Genomic DNA, 27860 nt, shown 5'->3' with positions numbered 1-27860 from the left:
ATTAAATAAAGGTTTGAAATGAAATGAAAATACTGTCTGTGAAGAGATTTAATCTTAATGGAATTGTATTTAATTGGACACAAACCCACTGTAAAAATGCATTAAAAATGTAGTTAAAGTTCTACCAAAGGCTTTTGAGTGCAAGATCCTAGTTCTGTGTCCTCAGTGTTTCCTTGCCGAGCTACTTAGAATGGATAGTAGCACAAAGACCACATTTTGAAGTACAGACAAACTTTAAGAGACATCCACTTCATTTCAAACTTCAGTGGGGTGTCTACAAGTGTGCGAACGGGAGAGCTTCAGGAAAACTGTTTCGAGCTAAACTTTAGCTGAAAAGCACTTGGTTATAATCCCTTTGTTGTTGTTTTTCCTTTGCTTTCTTTATTCAGGTGGCCAACCTTGCTTGCTCCATCTCCAACAATGAAGAGGGTGTGAAGTTGGTTCGAATGGCTGCCACCCAAATTGACAGCCTGTGTCCACAGGTGAGGATTTAAAAAAATGTCATTCCATAAAACAACACTCTTTACACAAAAAATAGTCAAAACTCTTGAAACAGCTAGAAGGACAGAGTAAGAATCCTGGTTGGCAGAATGTGAGGAAGAGCTATGAGTAATCTGTAGGTGGACTTTGTAGCACTTTGTTCTAAGGATGCCAGCAAAGGAGGATGTTCAAATCAATCCATTGTTTCCAAGGTTAACGGTAGGCCTCATTCACGTGGGACCCAACAGAGTTATAGAGAAGAGAGGGAGAGAAGAAGAAAGAAAAGAAGAAGAGAGAGAAGGCAGACAGAATATAAGATTCAGGCCCTAATGTGCAGGCCCGCCATGCACACCTGCTGAGACTCACTTACTCAGTAAACTTTGGGAGGAACTGCCTCCTGATACCTCTTGGCAATGCTCAACACAGACAGATTAAAAACCATAACAGACACAGACTTAGTGGCTGGAAGGAGATGAACAAAGAGGGGGTGGAACAAAGAGAAAATATTTCCATCTGCTCTGAGTAAAGTTAACCCTGGTCGCTTATCTTCACACAAAAAACACACACACACACACAGAAAAACAAACAACCACAGCGGTTGCCATACCCAGATCACAGTGTCTCTTCTTCAACATCAGATTACCGGTACTTTGACTAAAGTTATATCTGAAAAGCAAGTAAATAACAGGAAGGATATTTGAATGTTATTAAATTACACCAGAAGTAACATGGTACTGGTTTACTTATATTGATATGATTATCGCGCCAGTACTAAGAGTACGTTTATTTGAGGCAAGCTGTTTATCTTATATGATAAGACATAATATAGTAACTCAATTTTCCTTCTTTTGTCTCCATCATCTTAAAATTCTGTGATGTGTTTTGGCTCAAAGCCAAATGTTATATCTTACATAGATCAGGCTCTTGAAGTCAAGATCCGTTTTGGAAAAGATAACCTTGTTCTCTTCAAACTGTAAGACATTTTACATATTGTATTACATCAAGGTGTTCTTGCTTGGATTAAGTTCAAACTAATCGGCCAATAGAACAAGTCGAACATTTTGTTGGTAAGATTTCCTGAAATAGGATGGGATATGTATTTAAATCAGATCTTGTAATTAGCTGGGAAAACTTATATTTGACCAGAATCAGGAAATGTTGTGTTACAAAGTTAGCCACAAATGCTCAAAAGTTGTCTACTTTGTGATGTTAGTTGGTGATTTTCAAATAAAAATGTAAAATAAAACATTTAATCTGAGATAGAACTGAAAGTAAGGTGTTTTTAAGAGTCTGTGTCTAAAAACAAGACCCTATATCTCCCTGCCTTGTTCCTTCTTAAGTTATCAGGTCTTATATCAAGTGTAAAGACATACTCTGACTAGAAATTAGACGAATATACTTGGCAAGATTTACAGTTTTTGTAGTGCACCTTGTTTAATAATGTTGGCCCTTCCTTATTGTCAGGTTATCAACGCTGCCCTCACTCTGGCTGCCCGCCCCGGAAGCAAGGTGGCCCAGGACAACATGGACGTCTTCAAGGATCAGTGGGAGAAGCAGGTGCGCATCCTGACCGAGGCTGTGGATGACATCACCTCTGTGGATGACTTCCTCTCTGTTTCAGGTATGAGGCAAAATAGAAAAAGGATTTTTCAAAGAATGGCTAATTGATTGAAACAACCCACATGCCACTACATTTCCACTCACAGTTACAGTTTTGTTCAGTAACAAGTTGAAGTGATTTCTCTTTGGCAGCTTGATGTGAGAACAAAATCACAATTTGGATAAAAACAAATTAGAAAAGCACACAGAACAAAACAATTGAGCAACTATCATACAAATCAGGAAGAAAAACAACCTGACAACAAACAGTGCGTGTTTTTTTTTCCGCTGTGGTTTGTGTTGTTTGGTCTTTTTGCATTTTGTTCAACACATCTGACCTAAAATCTCCCATTCGTTTGTAATTTTTTAAGTATTTCGTAGAATTAGCTGTGGTTCCTTATGCTAGAGAATAACAACAAGGACATTTTAATTATTTGACAGTTTGTCACAGCACTACTTCAAGTTCATTGAGATCCAGAGAGGCACATGTTGGATTGATTTAACAGTTAGATGGTAAAGGTATTTGCATCTTTTCAAGAAGAAGGTTAGATAAAGTGCATTTTTAGAATTATTATATTGTGTATAGTTTATCAACATTTAGGGAGATAAATGAATCATCACCTTCAATAATGTACAATCATCACGAAAACCACAATTTGTTTGTATAAGACTAAGTTCTGAATAAAAGGACCTTCAATGGAACAAAACAGTATTTATTTCAACCAGAGAGAGCCTTGGGTTCCTCCAATTCTATTCACTTTTGTTCTTGTGTCCCTCTCTCAAGAGAACCACATCCTTGAGGATGTCAACAAATGCGTAATTGCTCTGCAAGAGGGAGACGTGGACACTCTTGACCGAACTGCTGGGGCCATCCGGGGCCGAGCTGCCCGTGTGGTCCACATCATTAACGCTGAGATGGAAAACTATGAACCGGGGGTCTACACTGAGCGTGTGCTGGAGTCCATCAAGCTGCTGTCTGAGACTGGTTAGTGCACTGTACACAAAGCTGCTGTGGCACAAGAAGTCACAGTTTAATGTATTGCAGTATATTGTGAAGATTAATTCAGTATCTCTCACCCTTGGGCTGTGCTTTCATCAACCATTCTGCTACAACCCTTTTGGCAAGTTAAGCTGCTTTCATGAAGAGCAGTGCAACACACACACACACACACACACACACACACACACACACACACACACACACACACACACACACACACACACACACACACACACACACACTAGCACTTACATTAGCTTCCCAGTGTGGTCAGTGACTTACAAACGCACCATAATTGCCTGGAAGCCTGGTGCCCCGCAGTTTGGATCAGTGGCTTGGCTCTAACACAAACCTTTGACACCACCTGCTCACTCTTCTGCCACTTTTGCCTCTCATCCATTTTGTATCTGTTATTTTTTGTATCTGTCGCTGTGTGGCTTCTGTGTCACGACACATTCCAGGAGACCTGAGTTTATCCCTGTGGCAGACCAGACTCAGGGCCATCACGTGTCTCAGTCCCACCTGAAGTGCAGATCGGCTCACCGCTGAATGTGACTGCATGCTTTCCCCAGTACATATGGTGTGAGGACGCACAAGAGCAGTCAAGAGAACACGTTTAGAGTTGTGTTTAGTGCTGTGAAATTTGTTATGTTGTGTTGCCTTAGCCTCTGGATTAAACCTCTGAATATGTATAGCTATGGATTTTTAAGTAGACTACAAGAGTGCATGGTCCATAAATATGATGTGCTATTATTGAGTGAGAAAAAGCAATTCATGCTTTATTATACTTTCAGGAAATGAGGTTGTTGACTACATTGAAGGTTCCCTGTGGAGTTACTGACCTCTAATAGTACTACAGAGCCTTTTTATGACTGGGTACCCATTTTATTTTTCTAGTTCACATGTGTTTGCAGGTTAAGCAATACACATTCCTACTGTTGGCCTTACACTGTTCTGCTGATTTAAAGGTGCCGATAACATGGCAAGATATCTTGCAACGTGCCAGCAAAAGCAGGGAACCTCAACGCTAGTAAATATAGCAGTAAACAATGCAGGATATAAATATGCACTCAACACATTTATTTTAATCTCACGGATACACACAAGGCATTCTGGTAAGTTACAGTGAATGGAAACACAACATATTCTTTGTTTACAAGATAACTCCACAGGGAGCTTTTAACCTTCTAACTTATGGAATCATTACATCAAATCACTTACTGCATTAATCCTGTTGCTAAACAACGCCAAACGTTGTCACAAAGTGCTGGAGTGAGTTTGTTACACTATTCAAGGTTGTAAAGCTTCCGCGTTCATTACTGGCGTTTATTGTAGTACTATTTTCAAGCTGAGTAAGCAGGATGCAAGGCTGTGGCTATCTCCTGTAAGCAGTACGCACTGTTGGAGAGACCTTGTTCATAACAAATTAAAAAAGTCTCAGTAGATACGATTTCTTGTTTAGGTTTTGCAAGCACTGGTTATGTGTTATGCATTGTCTTATACATTGTAACAAACAGGTGGTTTATAAATTAAGAAGTCAGTCTTTCTTGCCATTAATGCAATCTTGGTATTATGTTAGAGAAGAACAAATAATTGTTATGTTGCTGAGAAACATTTTTATCCATTAAAAAGCTCTTAAATCCCTTAAAGTATACATGATTATGCCTTTAAAAAAAATCACTAGTGTACAAACAATAACAAAGGATGAAAGAAAATATGTCATTTTGAAATTACCTGTCCACACGAATCAAATCAGAACTCAATCCCTCTTTGACAATAGTCCCCTCTCCTCATTCTGTTTTTTTTCCATTCCCGCCCATCCATCCCTCCCCCGGTGTCTATCTCTCCCATTAAAGCCCATTTAGCGAGGCGCGGTATCTATTGTTTTGTTCGTTACTTTCATCTGCCTGGATAATTGAGACACACACACACACACACACACACACACACACACACACACACACACACACACACACACAAACAAACACACACACAGTCTCTCACACACACACACACACACACACCCTTTGTTAGCTGATAAGTCGCAAACAGCATTAGGTGAATCATGTGTGTCACGTGTAAGCCAGTCTCCTGGCACTCGACTCCATATTAATGGCCTACACACAGTGATAGTTTGATGGTACCTTAAGCACATTCTGTTCTATTATTGCATAATTTTGTTGAATTGATTGGGGTTATTAATTGATGAAATACAGTTGCAGTATCTTGTGGACCCTTAAGGTCAATGTCATTTGACCATAACCATGTCACACACGTAGAATATATAATCATGCTGCCATGGAGTATGGAGCCAGATTCTAGAGTCAGCAGAAATGCAGAAACATTATGTCAGCATTACTGAGAACAGCACACGGAGAACTGTTGATGAGGTGGCATCATATTGATTGCCCACTGATTTTTCTTTATCATGTACTTGCTTATTAAAGAGTTGACATAATATAATGGCTCAAAAATGTGTAACCTTCTACAATAATGCTTTATACTAAAGGGAAAACAGGTTCATTATTAGACCCTTGATACACAACAACGTGGCTAACATAATACAACCATTTACAGTGGTACAGTGGGTGGTCATTGAAAATGTGTTCTGATATAATGTTCTTCACAGAAAATGAGCCAAGGCCATTGAGTGTGGGTTTGAAAAAATGATTTATCATATAATTTTTCTTTAGCTAAGTAATGAAAACGGGTCCCACAGACCCGAATACCATACAAGGGTTAAGACACTCTTTTGTAATTCCATTGACTCATACAGCCAATGAGCATTGCACTGTTGACTACATTAGCACATTTAGCCCTAACAAACACATTCAAGAATATTTGGTCTCATTTCATATAAATACATTTTCCCTGAGATCAAAATAACGCCGCCTCTAACGCAAAATAACTATTTGAAACATAATTTTTCAATTTATCTTTGAATTGTAGACATGCTAAATTGCTTCATGTATGTAAAGTAATTGTGTTGCATGTTTAGTTTATGCTTTATATTATATATCAGACACTTCAGTTAAGTGAAGCAGCTTTCCACGGGGAAGTACAGAGTTCACATTGTTGTCAGAGACAAACTGCATATGTCCAAAGAGAAAAAGACAGGGGTGTTGGATACAGATGCCAACAAGAAATAAACATCTTTGCTGCTGAATATTTAAACTGCAAACTCTACTGTCAGAGAAATCATTTGTTCTTGGAGAATTAGGCAGCTACAGATGTATGTGCCTGTACGTTGCAACATCACACACACAGTTGCAGGTATAAACTGATGCTACTACTTTGTTCTCCTGGGTGGCTTACAGTGTCTTTTTTGGCAACTTTTAGATTTACCAAAATGTAGGAAAGTCTGCTACGCCAATATTACAGTAATGCGTTGTTGATTGTGCTGCAAGCCAGTTTTTTGCGAAAATTAAACTGCAGTAGGACTGTAACCTAATTAGGCAGGACCTTAAATTGACAAAACAATCAAAAAGAAGCTGTTTTAAGATGGCTGGTGTGATGTCTGACTTCATCTCAAGGTAAGAGCTAAGAGGATTAACAGCATGCAACAAATGGGCAAGTGTCAGTGGCTGGATGGCCTTAGGGAGGACTCCTGTCTTAAACTTTAACAAGGCCTCGTGTCCTTTTGATTGTGGGTGCTAATTGAGATGTTAAGGCGGGCGAACAGGCAACTGTGTGAGCCCAGTGTTTCATTGGCTCCATATTTCTCATTGATAAAGAGCTGTTGTGTTTCCCCTTCCTGTTTCCCGTTTAGTGGTGGTAGTTGTGTTTTTTTAGGGGCTACCATGCACATCTGATCTGGACCATAAAGCACGTATTGATCCTTGTGAACTTTTGCCTACCTCTCCCCTCAGTTCTCACATGCCTGATGTATATGGATTCAAACACAGTCAAAGAGAAATCTATAGCTGGGGGAAAGATGATTAAGTGTTGCTGAACAAAGAAAAAGGATATAGGACCACACACTTTTTAGAGGGTAGTGAGTCAAATTAACTAGGCTACCAGAAAATCAATAGCTGTCACCAAGGATTTCACTAAGCGATTTCAACAGGGATTTTAGTGGAATTCATTGATGTGGTGCCCTTTTTTCCTATTCCCATTAGTGTATGTGTTAAACATGTATCCTTTGACTTTGTGTGTTTTTATGTGTCTGGCTGTGTTTACTGGAGTTGACTGTTTGTGTTTTTATTTGATCGCCGCTGTGTTTATGCCCGCGGCCACTCGACCAATTACAGCCACTTGCCTGTATTTCTGACAGCTGCCACATCAACACGGGACACTCGTCACAACCACCTGCCCTTTGACCTCGTCTCAATTTGCCCATCACTCTTCCTCATATTGAGTGTGATCAGATTTACGGCCAGGCCAAATACAGGCAACCAAGGCACACAACTCTTGGGTGTAAAGCTGAGCCATAGATTCCTGACAGACAGTCCACACATGGGCCTAGGATTGAAGTGTGTCCTTGAGATGGAGAAAATCAATAGCCTAATGGGAAAGTGGTTATGGCTTCTCTCTCTTTTCCCCTCTCTCTCCTTCTTCTCTGAGACACTTGTCTGCCCACTAACTCCCTGTGTTTAAACTAATCTTCTCCTCAGAAAAGGGACACATTTTAAGCTCGATCATTAATGTTATGCCTGGAGAGGGTAGATTAAAACATTGATATATGGCCTGAGTCAGTGTGCCATTTAGAGGGGCTGGGTGCCGTTTCTCCTTGTTATTACATCGGGGCACAGTAAATGGGATTTAGCCAGGGTTTTGCAGTGAGTAATACCACACATGCACACACTGCCACCCACATGGCATGCTTGTAAATCAGTGGATCAAGAGCACTAAAAATATGTCCATCAGAGACTGAGGAAAATAAGTAAAGACACATCACACTGTCGTCTTTGAAAATACTGGCTATAAATATTAAGCATTTATGTTATCTTTCATCCGAACACCTTGTTGGTGACATCAATGAGTCTATTTGCACTTGCAAGGGGACTGACTGGGTACATGTGTATCGATTGTAATATGATGGGAAAAGAGGTTTTGCCCAGAATGGGGAGATGGCCAACTCATAGCTTGCGAGGAGAGGAGAAAAGGCCTCTTAATATATGTGTAAATAGAGGTGGGAGTTACAGTAGGAGAGAGTGCTGATGAGAAAATTGCTATGAGAGGAGCAGTGCAGCCTGATGAGGTAGATGAAACATTTAACCAAGGTGAGAGTGTAGGAGAGGAGAGCAGTAAGCAAACTCAAAGCAGGAGCACACACATCTTAATCTCATATCCTTTCAAAGTTCCCTCAGAAACCTACATAAGCAGCTTAAAAGTTAGATGAAACATCATTTTCAACATATATACATATACAGTGGGGCAAAAAAGTATTTAGTCAGCCACCAATTGTGCAAGTTCTCCCACTTAAAAAGATGAGAGAGGCCTGTAATTTTCATCCTAGGTACACTTCAACTATGAGAGACAGAATGGGGGGAAAGAATCCAGGAAATCACATTGTAGGATTTTTTATGAATTAATTGGTAAATTCCTCGGTAAAATAAGTATTTGGTCACCGACAAACAAACAACATTTATGGCTCTCACAGACCTGTAACTTCTTCTTTAAGAGCCTCCTCTGTCCTCCACTTGTTAACTGTATTAATGGCACCTATTTGAACTCGTTATCAGTATAAAAGACACCTGTGTCCACAACCTCCAACAGTCACACTCCAAACTCCACCATGGCCAAGACCAAAGAGCTGTCAAAGGACACCAGAAACAAAATTGTAGACCTGCACCAGGCTGGGAAGACTGAATCTGCAATAGGTAAGCAGCTTGGTGTTAAGAAATCAACTGTGGGAGCAATTATTAGAAAATGGAAGACATACAAGACCACTGATAATCTCCCTCGATCTGGGGCTCCACGCAAGATCTCACCCCGTGGGGTCAAAATGATCACAAGAACGGTGAGCAAAAATCCCAGAACCACACGGGGGGGGCCTAATCAATGACCTGCAGAGAGCTGGGACCAAAGTAACAAAGGATACCATCAGTAACACACTACGCCGCCAGGGACTCAAATCCTGCAGTGCCAGACGTGTCCCCCTGCTTAAGCCAGTACATGTCCAGGCCCGTCTGAAGTTTGCTAGAGAGCATTTAGATGATCCAGAAGAGGATTGGGAGAATGTCATATGGTCAGATGAAACCAAAATAGAACTTGTTGGTAAAAACTCAACTAGACGTGTTTGGAGGAGAAAGAATGCTGAGTTGCATCCAAAGAACACCATACCTACTGTGAAACATGGGGGTGGAAACATCATGCTTTGGGGCTGTTTTTCTGCAAAGGGACCAGGACGACTGATCCGTGTAAAGGAAAGAATGAATGGGGCCATGTATCGTGAGATTTTGAGTGACAACCTCCTTCCATCAGCAAGGGCATTGAAGATGAAACGTGGCTGGGTCTTTCAGCATGACAATGATCCCAAACACACCTCCCGGGCAACAAAGGAATGGCTTCGTAAGAAGCATTTCAAGGTCCTGGAGTGGCCTAGCCAGTCTCCAGATCGCAACCCCATAGAAAATCTTTGGAGGGAGTTGAACGTCCGTGTTGCCCAGCGACAGCCCCAAAACATCACTGCTCTAGAGGAGATCTGCATGGAGGAATGGGCCAAAATACCAGCAACAGTGTGTGAAAACCTTGTGAAGACTTACAGAAAACGTTTGCCCTCTGTCATTGCCAACAAAGGGTATATAACAAAGTATTGAGATAAACTTTTGTTATTGACCAAATACTTATTTTCCACCATAATTTGCAAATAAATTCATTAAAAATCAGACAATGTGATTCTCTGGATTTTTTTTTTCTCATTTTGTCTCTCATAGTTGAGGTATACCTAGGATGAAAATTACAGGCCTCTCTTCTTTTTAAGTGGGAGAACTTGCACAATTGGTGGCTGACTAAATACTTTTTTGCCCCTATATATACTCTGTATATTCAGTATCACCGTTACATACACGTATATATGCATTTTACTGTTTGGTTAGTCCAAGAATATTTGAAGTGACAAGATTTGTATTGCTACATGTTATACCGATTGTAAAAATAATGTGTCATGCATGGTTTTTAAATAAAGAAATGTAGCCGTAAACTTTACATAGCCTATATTACAGTATATTGGACTATGAGGGTTGTACTAGTATTTTTACACTTTAGTTTTTTACTAGGCCACCACTAAATCACCTTTATTTAAAAATATATATATATGTTGGCTAACAGTTTGTTCGTAAACATTAAAAAGTAGGGCAACAATTTGTACAGATATGTCTTGTAGCTTGTCTAGGGTGCCTGGTGAGCTAACATGAGAATAACACAAATTACTTGTTGCTGCCAAAATAGGAAGCATGTTGGGTGCTTTTCTGCTGCAAGATGAATGTTTTTCGAACTCAAAGACGTTTAGTGTGCTTCTGCAAGGTCATAAGGCCCTCAGCAATGCAACAGCAGCAAGCAAAACGCATCATTGTTTCTTTCTTCAAAACAGTTACAAAAAGTGTCCCCAAGCTGCTAATAAGTGCTGTTTCTTACCGGGCTACAAGGTTGTTTTTCCCATTAAATAAAATGTTATGTTTTCTAGCTAGTTGCTGGCTTTATCTATCTGCTTACTGCTGGGCAGGTATTGTGCAATGTGGTTACCAAAGTGTCTTTGCTGAAACAAGTTGTGTTTAACAAAAGCAAGCCGTGTAACAGAAACAATGGACTCATAGACACCATAAAGCTCTAGAGCTGAGGGGAACTTAAAAAAAAGGGTGACAGCTTCACATCTAAATATTAATGTGATCATTCATCATTTCAAAATGTAGATTATATCCACAAATATGTTATGTATGCAGTATATGTAATATGTATACACTATGCAGCAACAATAATTCTAAGAAATACATATAGAAATGAAAACATGAAAACTGTGTGGTGTTGTTTTTACCTCTTGTAACATATTGCCTCAATAAAGTGGCTGTCATGCAAAATTAACGCGTCGTCTTTAAAAAGAGTGCAGTTTGTGGTGTTTGGAGCCTGTTAAACACCTTGCTGGGGCGCGCAATTTCTGCTGGGAGGTTTTCAAACATGCATCATACTTCCACAACCTCTCCCTTTAACTATGCTCAAGCCTAGGGGGTGAAAAATCCATTCCGACATGGTCACATTTCATTCCCTTCATCATTTTTCAACTGGAATGAGTGAAATTGCTCCTTACCATCAGCAACTTTGCTCATTAAGAGCTTGGAGAACATTTAAATATTTCTATTTAAATCGCCTTCCCAGCAATTCCCAAAAGCCTATTTTACGCTTCTGGGGTAAGTGGATTCAAATGAATTAAAAATGAAAAGAAAAAGGGAGAGACTTTTTGTAGTGCTTTTTATGTTTGGTGAAATATATCTTATGTTTTGTATCAGACAAATACGTATACTGCAGATACACCTTTAGTGCAAGCTGACTAATTGATTTAGTTCACTCCGCATGTACGAGAGGAGGGAAGTGTGGAGAATGATAATAAAATCACACAGTTGGCTCTGGTGGAGGCTCACCCGCCAAGCTGTCATACATTATTTGTCTTTTCCCGTTTCTTCCTTCCTGTCTGTCTGTCCTTATTAGACCTGTCTTCTTCAAAAGGGGTTGTCTTAAATCAGTCCAAATATCTACTTTCCGGAAAACCACTTTCTATGAGTACATATTTGCTGCAGATTATTTTCCTATGTAGCCAGACATATTTTTCTTACATACCAATACAACTAAGATGTTCTCTTTCTATATCCCTTCTCCATACTTTTCTCTGTAAAACGGTATCTAATGTATATGTATTGTTCTTCAAAAAATATTATCTTTAAAGTTGTAGATTTGAATCACAGTCACAAGTAATGGTTGGGTTGTAGGCATGTGTGTTGTTTGAAAAAGCTCCCATAGAAACTACAACATATGAATACCAACCTTTTCTGGATCCCATCCGTCTGTCCAGGTAAACCATAGCTTTTGTTATGATAATTTGCAACAGCACAGAGTCCATACAAAAAAAACCATTATTAAACTCTGCATTCAATTATTGTGACTCAACAGGAGACTACGTAGAAAGGTAGCCTGCTAAATATTCAAACTTTCAGTCCGTATTCGTGAATATTTAATAATGTCTATTCACATTCAGTAGAATTCATTTGAACACACAAAGAGCATAAAGCTCTTCCATCAGGTCTAGCCAATTGATACTGACAACAAAACCAACCATTTGTACGGTCAATGGGGACTTTTCTTTTGTTGCTTTGCTTTTGTTGGACTCAAAAGACTTTGATGAATCTGTTTCCCTTCATTGTTATTTGACAGGCTGAGCTTGCAAGTTAGCATCCTTGTACATCTTCTCACAAGCACACACACACACACACACGCACACACACACACACACACACACACACACACACACACACACACACACACACACACACACACACACACACACACACACACACACACACACACACACATATATATATATACAGACACTGCCACATGCCACAAGCAGATCTCTGACAGACGGGCCAATCTTCTTGTTTGGTTAGCCGAGGTGAAATAACTAATGGCGCGCGATGTGAGGACGGCATATTGTCGCTTCCACAGATGTGTAGCTTGACATCTTGCTTGCTTCTGAAGTAAGCCGAGACCGACACAGGAGGAGACCCTGCTGCTCTAAAATTTGAGATCACAAGGTTCTGATATTGGCCTCCACTAGACACACTAATTATTGTGCTTTCACCATGCATGCCATTTCATTATTTCTAATGTATAAGCGTGCACCCATTCTGAAAGATCACTAACACACGTAGTACATCTGACTCTCATATATTGCTTTTGTTCTCTCTTGTTATCTACCCTCCTTACCTATTTCTCCCTGCAGTCATGCCACGTTTTGCTGAACAAGTGGAGGTTGCTATCGAGGCACTGAGTACAAACCCTCCGCAGGCCTTTGAGGAGAATGAGTTCATTGATGCATCCCGTTTGGTCTACGACGGCGTCCGGGACATCAGGAAAGCTGTCCTCATGATAAGGGTATGTCCAATTCCTCCTCTATAAGGAAAACACTCACTGACATATTCTGAAAAGGTTTAAATGTACAGCAAATGGTCAAGTGTGATATTACTTTATTTGGCAATGCTGACCCAGGCCAAATGCAGTACATGATTTATGCCTTCCTCCATATATTCAAGACAATGTATAGGTTATTTTGTGAATGGGGACATCTACATAAATTGTTTATTTCCTAGTGTTGCTGAACAATCTGTCAATAAGACTACATTAAGCATATTTGCTATACATTTATATTCACTTTTTTTACAATATCCAATCACTTAAATTTATATTTTATTGTTTTTTTTTTTTACCAGCCAATTAATACTTTGAAAATACAAGATGTAAACCAATGCAGTTCATTCTAAAACAAAAAATAATAACAATAACATCTTCTGAGTCATTGGATTCATTCCAATGACATATGTATCAAACAAAAACACCTTCCCAGTTGCTGCTTCCTTATAATTGTAGCTTCACCTCTGTGGCACATTGTTGGTTGAACACACTGTGCTGTCCTAGACAATATGGGATGTTCCTGTTCAAAAAATATACCTGCACTAAGGATGATAATCGATATCTGAAATTCTATTGAAATCCCATTTGAGATGTCTCACTTCTCACATGATTTATTTTGTAAAGCTGGTAGAACATTTTACAGCATGTAGTTACAAATAGAGATGCATAAAACAAGACACTAGCAGCTACATGTACTGCCTCACATATCCACTCTGATGTTACAGTATCTGCATTTTTCACCCAAACTGGCCCTTCTCTCTTCACCATGTAATTCATTTATTCAACTGTATGCAGGCTGGAAGGTTTCCCAGTGCAGCTCTGGAAAAAAACTAATTATGGAAAATAATTTGATGTTGGTAAATAATGTAAAACAGGCAGCTTTGAACTGCCCGGGACCAGCTGGCTTCATAATCCCATCCAACTTCAATTACTTTCTGAGGAAACAACTTGGAGGATCCTTGCTTTCTCTGTTGTCTAACCCCATCATATAGATAGCAAATGTTGGTGCCAAATGTAATAGTTTATTGTGCACACATTCTTAGGCTTCTCTGTTATTTTTCTCCCACTTAAGCCGAGTAGTGGCTCCTTTAGAATTTGTAAAGCACAGATCTTACGAGCAGTCCATGGATTAAGAAACAAATTCTCCACAGTGTGTAAAAATTGAGGCAGGTCTTGAGAAGAGTGTAAAGTTATAATAAAAGTGTTGTCCTGGTCTTTATGTACTTGCATACAAACAACACACAGACAGAAAAATACTGCAACTACTGGATACAATGAAATGTGTTAAATTGAACAGTGGTCGGGGACTGGCCACTTTAATACAACCAGTCCTATTTCCAAGAAAATAAGACTCAAGCAAAAAGTACAAAGTTAACTCGAAATTGAAAGGAGTAGCATTGAATTACATACAATTTGAGGGGCTTCATTGATGGGGGCATGGTTTTTAACATATTTTGAGACAATTAAAAACAGTCTGAAAGGCTGGTTTTAATAATAACAATAACATTAATTGTATCCTCTGCTCATCCGGGTCCCCATTGAACTGAAGGACCAGTCTCTGCAGCTGGTTCACATATGGTCATACTTCCATGGACGTTATGATCCAGCTAGTTAAGCTTGAAAACATTTTAATTTACTAATATTAAATGTATATTTTACTGTTGGGAATACTAAGAAGGAAATGCATCACAATTACCAGCCATCGCCAGTTTACAGTACATTTATGTCATTATTACCAAAGAGGTCTACTAGCATTTGAGCTGTTTAATAGTCCTGCTCTAGTGCCAGTCTAAAATGAGTTGTGTGTGTATGATATCTCTGATACAATAATCTTCTTGCTCTTCACAAGAATAACCGTAACAGCTCTGTAAACACTGGGATTTTTTAAATGTCAGCATCATGTAGGAATGATGAGTTTACCCATGTTCACGTTCTCATATTCTCCTCAGCAGCATGTAAGGCATCCACCATGTGTTACCATGGTGATGTATCCCAGTTAGGAGTGAGCCGGCTTCATGAGATCAACATGCCTGTGCTGAGGTTAGCTGGCTTACCCACTAATCATAATTAGTGAGACAGCGGTATAAAAAAGGTTATTCATGATTTACTTTCTTAATTTGAGCTGATGCGAAAGTTTATTACATTACATTTTTCCCAAAATTGCTAATGCTCCCAATGGTTTTCCCAGTTATTTAGATAAAAAGCAATATATCTGACATTCTTAATCTTTAAAAAAGATTCCTCCTACGAGTTTGCTTTAAAAATGGTTTCTTTGCAGTCGTGGATCTTGAAAGCAATAACACCACACTTGACAGACCATCCGTAAAATATAGTCTAATTTTTGAGTCGTAGCTTCACAAACCAATTTAAATTGTGTCAAGGTTGTTAGTAATGAATCAAGCAATTTATTAGCTGATATTTTGTGGCAGCTGACATAAGCCAGGTGACAACATAAAGAAAATAGTACCTTAAGTTACTAATACGACTTTCATCATTCAAATGTCCCCTACAACTAACACAGGGTGGTTTTTATACCCTCTAGCTTCACACATGCACGGACACACACACACAAACACCCACTACTCACAATCAGCACATACTTCATAAACTTTCCAGGTGCCCTGTCCAAACACTTCACGTCAGCACTGGGTAATTATGACGTCTCAATTTGCATTAATATATCTCCCACATCAGATTCTTCTTTCCTTCTATCCTGCCAGGGCCTCTTGGGTATTTATGTTTCTTTTTGTTTTTTCTCTCTTTAAATCAGCCACGCTTAGGCTTTGTGCAGTCGTGCAATCAAGAACACGTCAAACAATGGGTGATTATTGGCAACCAGGCATGGCGCGGATGTTGCATAAAGTAGCTTCCATGATGGGTAGAAATTACGCATTGGCGGTGATGTCCATTGGCAGCATCTCTCTCTCCAGTGTCTATTTAGTGTACAAAATAAAGTTACCCTCCTTTATCTCACTCACTTTGGTTCCATACATACGTTAATGTGTAGGGAACCAAAGACACTTACCCAGGTTTTGTTCTAATGTGTCCTGATATTTACCTCTAAATGTAAAGGTTTAAGTATGTGTCCCTGTTTAACTGCTATCTAAAAGGGAATCATTGTTGCTATCCATACCTCTACTTTTCAACAATTAAATTACTGCTGTACATTTGAAATTCCTATAATTCCACATTTCTGAATTTGTTTAAATGTCAGCCATTTCTTTATTTAATGATTGAAAGACAAGTGAAGATTATTTCACTTTTTTATTATGTGGCATCTCTCTTTTGCCATCTGCTGACTTTGGTTTGATCTAAAACTCTCAATGTCGTAATGTTTATTGAACGACAAAACAGAAAAAAAACTTTTACTTTACTTTTACTTTTCTCATACAATGGGACATGGGGTCAAATCGGCTCTTTTCAACTATCAGTTTAAGAGTTGTATGTTTGTTCTTTTCTTTTTCCAAGTTCTCCCTCTCTGACTGTTTGCCCGTCTTTGTCTTTGTGTTTCTCACAGACACCAGAGGAGCTTGAAGATGACTCTGACTTTGAACAGGAGGACTATGATACTCGCAGCAGGACTAGTGTCCAGACTGAAGATGACCAGCTCATTGCTGGACAGAGTGCTCGGGTGAGTCGATGTTCATCTCCCCACTATTCGGAGAACTACCTGAGTGCGCATCAGTTATGGAACTTCACATGTAAAAGAAGATAAAGCCAACATGCATTGGTTTAGGTAAAGACTGGGCAACAATGTATACTGTAAGTCTCTATAGTGCAATAGAGTCAGTCGTAGGGTGCGAGTTGAACTGCTTCCCACCTCAACACCCCTGTTCCCTGACCATACTGGAATCGATTCTTCCAACTAGTTCCGCTTAAATAGCATTAAAGTCCATTTTCTGTAAGTAATCCTAGCAAGCAGGATTATTTTAAATAAGCAGTGTTCGGGGGCGGCAGGTGTAATATTGCAATCATAAACAAAAAAGTGATTACCAAATTCCCTTTAGGTGCCAGAAAAAAACAAACACAAAAAGCACTGTAGTGCTGTGCCAAGGCTTCAGTCGCGATCACCAGAGCCTGGGCTTTGTGGCACACAGCAATTTTTCACTTGGGCCCAGCTTAAAGAACATTAAGAGGGTATCAGTGCTCGCTCCCCTCCAGCAAAACAGAGGCTCTATTGGTGTGTGGCATGTTGAATACATTGTGGATGGCAGGAGTATGACTTGGCCCAATGCCTCTCCCCATGGCGCAGGCCTGTATTACTGCCTGAATCTCTACACAGTCTGCACACACAGGGGGGTAATGCACAAAGTAGGGAAAAATAAATATAACCGAAATAGCAGCTTGTTGTGTTTGAATCTATATACTGTAGCTGTATTCCTCATTGTAATAGCCACTTTCACACCAAGTACTTTGCCATACTTAGTTCCCAGCACTTAGTTCCCCTATGGAACTAAAGAGCAGATCGCGTTCACACAGGAATAAGTCCCTGAGGGAAGATTATGCAAATGAAGCCGCTGACGTCACTTCTTCTTCTTCTGCTTTGGGTTTACTGGCAGGCCGCAAACCACTTCACGGCATATACTGCCACCCGAAGTTCCCGGAGTTGGGGACTGGCTTCAGTAGAAGCTGCTGGGACTCCCAGCAGCTTCTACTGAAGCCTTCTGAGTAAATCGCCAGAACACCGACACCTCCTCATCACTCCACCGCTCCCATGTTTTCTTTTGTGTTGCCATAAGTCTCTCTCCGTTGGTGCGCTGGGCTAATGCTAATAATGCTAATGCCAGCAAATACAATGGCTTCACAAAACTTTTCAGAGTTTTACGGGCCGTGGTTTGCAATTCGCCGAGCCAATCAGATATTGGAACCTTTTTCTCCCCAGGAAAGTACCTGCTCTCTAGCAGGGACTGAAAAGGGGGGGAAAGTTCTCATGAACTAAGTTCTGTTTTTGGTGCGAACGCAAAATCCCAGGAACTATCGGAACTAAAAGGGAAAAGTACGGGGAAAAGTACTCCGGTGTGAAAGCGCCTAATGCCTGTTGATAGTAGCCTACTTAAAACAAAAAAAAAACCAATTCAGATGCTAAGGAACTGCAAACATGCTGCCTTTCATAATTAAGGCTAGCTGATAATAATGTACATTAAAGTAACACAATACAAAGGTTGCACAAAATTGGTCAATGTGTACACAAGTATCAATAATGGCATAATGATTCATGCTTAATCATATTACATCTGACTCTTACAGAAAAAGTTAAACGTTTTTCTGATGTTTTTATTAGACAGTTGAAAAATATATTGGTACATTTTAAGGAAAGACTATTACTGGATAAAATATGTTGCATATATATTTCTCAAATAATCAGCATGTTACACACATGTCTAACATCAAATATACATTATAATACTCTAATCAGAATGCTAAATGGTACCATGTACACATTATTTGATTAAGCAGTTCTCATTAATACACAATAGTCTGTGTTTGGCTTTCTTTCATTACACAATTCAACTGTTAAACTAAGAGCCATCTTATAAAAGTTTGTCAAATCCAAAACCCATCCATGAACAAAAAGAACAGATCCATCCTTTTGGAGTACAATAGCTACTCCAGGAGAGCTGTGGGGTTCCTGGGTGTGAAGTGCTTTGACTCGGTTTTATGTATACTCCCACCACGGCTCCCACTGCGTAAAGTTGCAGGGCCATCTGAGCTTAGATGCACTAGCACTGCTACACAAGGGAGATTCACACCAAACTGTTTTTTCGGGCGCCCAGCTGTGCTTTGAGTGGGCAGCTCCCCTTGGTAACAGTTTGTAGTAGAGAAGTCACAGCATGTCCGTTTGTCACAACTAGTCCCTGTAATATGTGTTATAAGGTGGATTAAAGGGTGATTGAATGTAATTATTGTTCATGCAATCTTAATATGGAGGCTTAAGCTCGCATCAGATAAAATGCTAGAAAATGTATTGCATCGTGTTATCAAACGTGATATACACATATAGGCATTATCGTGTAAACATTCTTTACATCTGGCATACTGACAAAGCATCTCACACAGCTAATTGATATTGCCTGTTTTTCCACTTATAGACACTGCTATGCCCTCAGAGACTAAACATTTACACACGCAGAAGGCAAGCACATCCATAAAAGATGTGTTTGCAGTGGTGATCTGCCCAGTCGGCATCAGCCTGTCGTGTCAGGATAAAGCTTGCTGTCCTCTCACGGTCATGCCAAGTGCACACTGGTGCTCTGTGTTTCTATTCAAACAGACAAGAGGAAGTGTAATCCATTTTCTCCATAGGAGCTGACATGAGCACACTGAGGTTTACAGTCATGATCCCTCCAGGCCCCTGCAATGAGCGGGTATCACACACAGGACACAGGCGTAAAATCTCTCCTTCTCACTTTCTCGATCTCACTGTCTCACTCTTGCTCACTGTAGAAATAAATCAAATCAAGTCCAGGTCAATCCCAGGAGCCTTTGTTCCCCGAGCTGCCTCGTGTGGTGCTCTGCTGTCACTTCCATTATACCTATGCTAACTTATTTGAGCAAACATGCATAATGAGAAGGCAGAAAAACACACAGGGGAGGGAGGCCTGTACATAGTGTCTCTTTCTATTAGAAAACACAGACGCATAGTCTACTCCTATAACACACCACGGATAATGCACACACATACACTCAACACAGTGATTGGATAACGCTGTTGATAGGTCATCCATAAAATTGAACTCTGAGTGTCTGGGCAGTTTATTTCAAATGAAACAAATTAAAGTCATTTCAAGACGCTGTGCGCGGTGAAGAAACACGGAAAGCGCTCTAATCCCCGCAGACGTAGCCGAGGCGCAGAGTGTATTGGCAGAGCATTCCCTCGGCCGGATTTGCCACTATGTTAAGCTTCCAAGGCCCGCTCGTTGTTGTTATCAGTAAAGTAGGGGAAGGGATTTGGGGATAAGTGAATTCTAGAGAGCAGGGGAAGAGGGGGGGGGGGGGATTCACCAAGTGCCTTTCTGCTCCCCTGACATCGCAATTGGCTAATGTTTACCCCTGTGCTACAGCTTTCCTTTGTGTTCACAACCCCTCTCTCCCTTTTTCTCTCTCTCTTTTCATCCCTGATGCTCTCTCTTTTCTGTCACACCATTTTCAGAGTGAATTTGAATACGAACCAAATCTCTCCCTCACTCTCTCCCCGACCTCCTTTCATCCCAAATTTAAAAAAAGGAATTTCCAATCCAAATTGTAGAGTTTCAAGATACTTTTAAGTTCATTTTAGCTGTTCAAGAAAGCAGTTGTTCTTAGTTTAAAACAGTATAGACGTAGGAAAAATATTTTGATTGCATTTACAGAAATAGCCAGATTGCCTCGGTTTCCCAATGTAGTTTCCTCATCTGTCTCCTAACAATGACACATAGCAAAACCATAACTGTACTTCTTCTCAATTCCTTACCCACTGTTTTGACACCAGGGGCATGCAGGTCGATGTAATTATAGAAATAAGTGAATAATTGATGCCTCAACAGTTGGGTGCAGCAATGAAATGAGCAGTAAAGATATGCTTACGACCGTCCTCGAGTTTCGGGTCATAACGATGTGCCCGGAGGCACGGTGTACTCACCTGTGTCATGATTGATTAGGCATTACTGTACAGCTCTGCCTGCATCATGTGTTAGGCCACATTGAACATGAGCAGGTAATAAGCAAACCATACCCAAGAGAGCTACTGGCTACCCAGAGCCCAAACCAAATGTATATCAAAAAATTGTTTGTATGTATATATTAGTATACATTAGTGTTATTTAGGACAAGCATGAGGGCTTTAAATATATGTTTTCCTTATAAAACCCCATTAGTGCTAATTAACCCAAGCCAAATAAAGTAGGGATCATACATATTAGTAATTTAAATTAGGGAAGAGTGTTGCCTGGTAGATGAGCAGACTTAAAGTAGTTGTTTGTTCTAGATTTAATAAATAGTGTTTCCAGGAGCTGCAGAGCTACTGCTGTGTGGTACCCATCATTCATAGTCACACCTGCACAGTGAATAGTTTCCCCCATTGGAATCAGTGGCCTGTTTTAAATTGTGTATTCCTCATTGTGCAGTGTAAATACATATTAACTTTGTATTTGTTTTAAATGTGAGCAGTGTTTTCCCCCCACACGCGCTTAAATGGGATTTGCTGCCTCGCTGTTGTTTGTGTGTCTTGGCACCAGCAGCAGAGGAAATCTACACTGGGCTTGAGGGGGCTGGGTTTGCTTGTTTGTTTACGCCGTTTGGGTTCTTTAAAGCTAACCACCATCAAAGCGTTGCACCCTCGTTCACAAAGTGATCAGAAGGCCAAAGCTCATGGACACAGCTGTTGGCCTCAACTTGTGCCTCAATGCTTCTCTATTTCTGTCTGTTATTTCAATAATATTTCATTGCAGGCCCCCTCCTGTTTCAGCTTATTTTCTTTTCGAACAATTTCAGAAGGACAAGTCATCTATATTTTTTGTTTTCAATTTCCTCCTGACACATCTAGCAGGGGACATGAGTTAAGCTACACACTTTCTCACTGAGCTCACCCTGCACCCCCACACCAGCTTTGGTGTGAGAGAAAGGGATGATGGAAGAGGGGAAAGGGGGACAAGTGCAATTATTTCATTGAGAGAATAGCAATTATTGGAGGACAGTCAATAATAGATGAAGTTAAAACACAATGGTGACTTTTCTTTTTTTTACTGTACTTGTTTTTTCTCTCTGCCTCTCGAGTCAATAGAATCGACCTAATGGAAACCAGGTTTCTCTTCCTTCCATCTCACCTCCCTGACATAATGTTGAACAAATGCATTATTCATTCTCTGGTCTAAGAAGCGAGGTAATTATACATTTATCTCCCAAATAATACTTGGTCCTCATTGCGCCTGTGACCTTGCCTCAAGATTTATACCATTTTGGACCTGCCCCCAAAGGCCAATGAGGGAAAAATGAAGGCAAAAATGGATTTGCGCTTTATGGATATAAGATGTCAAGGGGTTTGAAAAGGTCCAATCATTAAACGTAAAGTTTAGAACTTTATTTTTTGAGTGTTATAAAGGGGCAGGGATAGTCTGACTCCAGACTTAGTGTTCAAGTTTTGTAGGGCGGATTAAAAAGTAGACCGAAATGAAAAAATAGAACAAATGGTGTTACAGCTCTCTTTTTTATATTCCTTGCTTTATTATTTTTCTCCTTAACTAATCCCTGTTCTTATTCGCCCCTTTCCTCATTTCCCTATCATTCCTTCCACCCCAACCTTATCTCCCCCCTTTACCTACGTACATTCTTCTCCTCTGGCATTTCCCTTATTATGAGCAATTCTTCCAATTTATTCTGCTCAAATTTGCTCCCTAACAACCCTTTCCTCCTAGTCTAATGCTTTTATTTATTCCACGCTCCTCCGTTGCCTGCAGGCTATCATGGCACAGCTTCCCCAGGAGGAGAAGGCTAAGATTGCTGAGCAGGTGGAGAGCTTCCGACAGGAGAAGTGCAAGCTAGATGCAGAAGTGGCCAAGTGGGATGACAACGGCAATGACATCATTGTGCTGGCCAAGCAGATGTGTATGATCATGATGGAGATGACAGACTTCACCAGGTAAATATCACACTTAAAGGCAGTTAAAGCAACCTGTGAACACAATAATGATGCATTATCAAAATGTAAGTACATACGGATCATTTGTTAGATAGATACGTTTCTTTAACATACAGCAAATACACAAACTCTAGAAGGCTTTGCTATGTTCACTAGCTAGTCGCTATCTTTGTTCTCCTGCAGTTTGGTGCCTGCTAGGGATAGACTATGGCTAGGAGGTGTATCATTACATAGCGGGCAGATGTTTGTTTTGCGGTGCTAGTGGAGCCTCGCTGATGAGTTTTATTTTAGTTATTAATAATTGTTCTTTGTCCAAGAGATGCTGATTTGAAACCGTTGTTACATACAGTTACGGCATTTCCTGTTGCTACCGGAGAGAGGGGAGTTTGTTCCAAAGCTTGCCGCTGTACTCCCTCCATCTGACAGGAGGAAGCCTCATTTAGCTGCGAGTGTCACTCTGTCATGGAGTGGGAGTGGGTAGGGTGTGGTTTGGAATTGGGCCTAAGTGTAAAAAAGCAGGATATAAAAATGAACTCACCTTGTGGTAAACCCACAAATAAATAAGCATTTGAGCTCCATACTGTTTCAGAAATAATCCTTGATGTGGTTTGGAACATGATATGTGTTTAATCACGGGAGCATTTAGCTGTATCTCGTAGAATTCTGAGCAGGCACAGGCTCCCCCCTCCTCTTTTATTTTTTTTTCAAGCTGAGGATGGAGGTCATTTCTCAGGTGATACATCTCTGGAGGATCATCATTATGAAAGAAACCCCTTTATGGTGTAAATGAAACTATTGTAGCAGTGAGTAAATACAGTGCCAGCAGGTGGGATTGCTAAGGAACTATCTTGCCTTTGCAACGCAGAGCCGCACACTGATTTGTGAAAGGCAAAGTGACCCATCCAATCTTTATTTTGCTCAGATTACAAAGCAATGCTTTGATTCAAAGATATACTGTAATAGATAATCTATTTGCATTTAGAGTCTTGTTACTAAAAGCCAGCAGCTTTCCTCTCAATCGCCCCCATCTGCGCCTCAACATATCAGTGAAATCCCTAATGACAAAGTGATAGTTATCTGCCATGTGTATGGATTTCTGAACCACTCCACAATTACAGTATATGGCATCGAACTAACCATAAGAGGTGAAAAAAAACGAGAATCCGAGCCATTAGTAATTACTCATGAGTGATTATGGCTGTGGTGCTATGACTGCACCATCATTACTTGGCATTGACCCCGGTTACTCAGATTGGCGTGAACAAACTGAGAAGGAATGTCATCTTAGCACTGAATAGAAATTCGACATTACACAAACACAATCATTTAGCCACAATGACTTTGACATGCTGGCAGATCAAGAAATAACAACACAGAACAAATACTCAGTTGTTAGCCATTATTTCCCTTTATTGTTTTATTTCCTTGTTCTGAAAATGTTCCTGTTTTTGTTTTTAAAAAACATGTTTCTTTGTGATTCAAATGGCATCTCTAGGGACAAAGGCATACTGTATTTTTCATATCCAATGTCTAGGAAATTGCGTACTGTTGGTTTATTGCAATGTCATATATTTCTAATGGCTGCCGCAGCAAATTAGCTGCTCCTGTATGAGCTCAGGGGTGAACTGGGTCTTTAAAAGGAATCTCTGCATGTCCTCTGCCTCTGTAACTCCGGCCACATTTCCTTTTTAATACTTTATCCCTCCTTGAATTTTCCCAGAGGCAAAGGCCCCCTGAAGAACTCCTCAGATGTGATCAACGCGGCTAAGAAAATTGCAGAGGCTGGTTCTAGGATGGACAAATTGGCCCGTGCCGTTGCTGATCAGGTAGCTTTGCAACTGTGTCTGTGACTGTCATTTTTATCACCATTATTCTTCCTACCAGTGTGAAACTTTCTCTGAATGTGTCATAGTAGCTGGCGGCAAAGCACATTTTGAGTTGGAGTAAGTGGGCATGGCCATTGGAAATCTTTAATGTGGGCATTGACAAGCCCAGCTGGAGCGGTGGGCTGTGTTGCCGCGTGACTTTGTCTCCCGACGGGGCCACCACTGAGAGAGCAAGACAGCAGATCCAAGTTGTGTTGCTAATATAATTAGCTCCCAACCGAGGTGTTGCATTCATTATCAGATGAGTACTTCTCTAAAACACGCTGACAGACCATTTTCAATATCTAATCAATCAGTGCTGTGCCTAGGGAAGACGAGAGTGGAAAGAAATAGGGGTGTGTGTGTGTGTGTGTGTGTGTGTGTGTGTGTGTGTGTGTGTGTGTGTGTGTGTGTGTGTGTGTGCGTGCGTGCGTGCGTGCGTGCGTGCGTGCGTGCGTGCGTGCGTGCGTGCGTGCGTGCGTGCGTGCGTGCATACAGCAAATGAAGTGGGAGGTATTTCAGACTGAATCACTCCGGGTAATGCATAATGTTCTTCTTCATTTTGTCTGTCTCTAATAAGCAGTGAGAATATACTTAGGCACAAGACTCACTGATTTATCAAGGCAACGTTTTGTCATTGTAATTGCAACTGCTGTTAGCTAGAAAACTCTTTCAGTCTTTTCAGTATCACACACTGGGCCTTTTTCCAGAGCTGCGTAGCTGAAGAAATGTTGGAGCTCACATCAGAGTTTAGAATTAAAGTCTCTCTTTTTCCTGAAACTCGCAAGAGGCCTGCACACATGATCACCATCAGAGCTGCCACATCTCAAACGAGTTGCTATGCTTTATATTTCATTTTGTGGTTTAAGAAATTCAGGAAATGTATTTCTTTATAAGGTAATTATGGTTATGAAATATTAATGACTAGAAATCACCCGATTAATCATGATCACTGCACATTCCAAAGTTATGTTATGGCTTCCTTGGGGAAGTTGAACAACGCTGTTAACACAACATTGACCAACATGGGTGTATAACACCACCTTACATCACATATATGAAGTTGAAAAACAAGTTGAACAAATATTAAATCAAACAGTGGCTTATCTACACATTCAGCATACACAGAGCAATGTAAACACCATATTCTCTCGCTTTCAGCTGTGTTTGGCCATTTGCTCGACCTGAGAAAAGAGAAAAATATGCTTACTTTGAGAGATTGTTGTTTGGTGCTTGGCAGGTAGCATACAGTTGGTTTATGGTTTTAAGTTTATAATTGTTTTTCTGCCTGTTGAACCGGAAAACAATCCTGATGAGAAATGTGAGACTGAATGAAAACATGAAAGTGCGAGCCCTAAAACCAAAACTGATAATAAAAGCACCAAAATGCTCCATAGAGCTTAAGTAAACTGCAGAGTAGGGTTCATCATTGCACTTATATTATATAGTATATTTAGCCTTTATTTATACAGGTAAAATCTCATTGAGACACAGGAGGCCAGTACTACGAAGCCGGATCTTTGCTTAGCGAGGAAACTTCAGGGTAAACTCTGGGTTTCCGGTCCTACGACGCTGGTTCACTTCTTACCGGGGTAAAATAATACTTCTACATACAGTATGTGACACTATGAGTGTTGCACGGCCAGATACGGCTCAGCTGACTCAGATAAGGAAATATATGATACATTATGATGTGATATGAATGATAATGGGACACATTGACGTCTGCACTCACAGTGGCGCGGACTGTACTTAATATTACTTTGATCCGGTTACTTATGTTGTGGCAGATATTTAAGTAAGCTTTCTTAACGCTAATGTTATAATAGTCAGATTGCTCTGAAGATGGGAGGTGATATTCTATTAATGTTCACGTTCACACAGTCAGTTGATTTTTGCCGGCCGTCTTTCCTGCAACGGTAGTTTTTCTGTATTTCCTTTCTCCTGTAATATGACTTGATCGCTTTAAACTCCGCACACGGAGCTCTGATTGGTCAGCAGGCGGTGCTTTCACTGAGTTGATCTCTTATCCTGGAACCTAACCTGCTCCGGACCAGGGGCCTATACTACGAAGCAGGATTTTCGTTTGGCAAGATAACTTCTGGGATTTCCGGTCCTACGAAGCTGGTTCACTTTTTAGCGGGCTAGATAACTTATTCTGAATGGCTAGCCTGCGCCGGAGCAGGGTAGGTTCCAGGATAAGAGATCAACTGTGCGGAGTTATTCTTCTTCTTTGCTTTAATGGCGAATCGCTTCCACTTGGAGCATATCGCCTCTATACTGTTGATTTATTTAATGTATAAACCAACCCAGTCTCACGCCATTTCGTGTTCACCAACACGATTTTTTATCTATTGAACACGATTTGCCCCTTTTTTTCGTGTTGCACAGCACGATTTTAAAAGCAATGTATTTCTACTGGTAATGTGTTTCGTGCCTGCAGCACGTCTTTTTCTCTGGTCGGGTCGAGGAAGACCGGAAGCTGTGTGGTTCATAAAAACATGTTCTTACTCAATATCAAGCCACAGTTATTGCTTTTATTTTAAATCGTATAATTTCGGACTTTTGTTGCCGTCTGTGAGGAAAATATTTTTTGTTATTCTTTTCAAAATAACACACTGTTATTTACTCACCAATAACACACAATTATCCTTGCTTTTATTTATTGGTTTAATTCCATAATCTCGGGCTTTTTTGGCGTCCGTCAGGAACTGAATTTCAAAATAAATATAACCGGAAACAGACGTAGGCATTTCGAGCAATTACCCAATATCCTCAGCTATGGTTTTAAGCTCGCTGATTGGATGTGTTAGCCGCAATGCATGCTGGGATTTGGTGTTTATATTATATGAAATCCGGAAAACATTTTAAAAGAATAAAATAATACTTAATTCCGAGTGCTCTTGCTTTTCTCTTTGAAAGTCATCACATAACGGCATTGTAATACACGGTTCGGCTGCATTACATATTACAGATCTTCCGTAGTTCTTTATTTAGAGAGCCCTGATGAGAAGACCTTTGGAAAAACTGGAAGAAATGCCGCCGAAACTGAATACTTGACGTGGATCATAAATATATCAACAATTAAACACCATCTTCAATTTCTCTTCACACAATACGTCTCCTTGCAGTATCAACACTAATTCGGCTGACTTTTACATTTGATCTAATTCATAGATAGGTT

At 40.2% G+C, this 27860-nt stretch overlaps 1 protein-coding gene across 1 annotated transcript in view; it reads left to right on the top strand.

Moving 5' to 3' along the window:
• Positions 1 to 27860, top strand: part of ctnna2 (catenin (cadherin-associated protein), alpha 2) — a 382835-nt gene that overhangs the window by 335714 nt on the left and 19261 nt on the right. Inside the window, exons 10-16 of the mRNA XM_034079805.2 lie at positions 390 to 482; positions 1945 to 2101; positions 2864 to 3064; positions 13011 to 13162; positions 16716 to 16829; positions 22630 to 22811; positions 24532 to 24637. Coding sequence (XP_033935696.1) covers positions 390 to 482; positions 1945 to 2101; positions 2864 to 3064; positions 13011 to 13162; positions 16716 to 16829; positions 22630 to 22811; positions 24532 to 24637 — 1005 coding nt within the window. The remainder of the gene's footprint in view (positions 1 to 389; positions 483 to 1944; positions 2102 to 2863; positions 3065 to 13010; positions 13163 to 16715; positions 16830 to 22629; positions 22812 to 24531; positions 24638 to 27860) is intronic.

Source organism: Pseudochaenichthys georgianus, chromosome 1, assembly GCF_902827115.2.
Source record: "Pseudochaenichthys georgianus chromosome 1, fPseGeo1.2, whole genome shotgun sequence".
NCBI classification, from domain to species: Eukaryota; Metazoa; Chordata; class Actinopteri; order Perciformes; family Channichthyidae; genus Pseudochaenichthys; species Pseudochaenichthys georgianus.
This window is presented reverse-complemented; position numbering and strand designations above follow the sequence as displayed.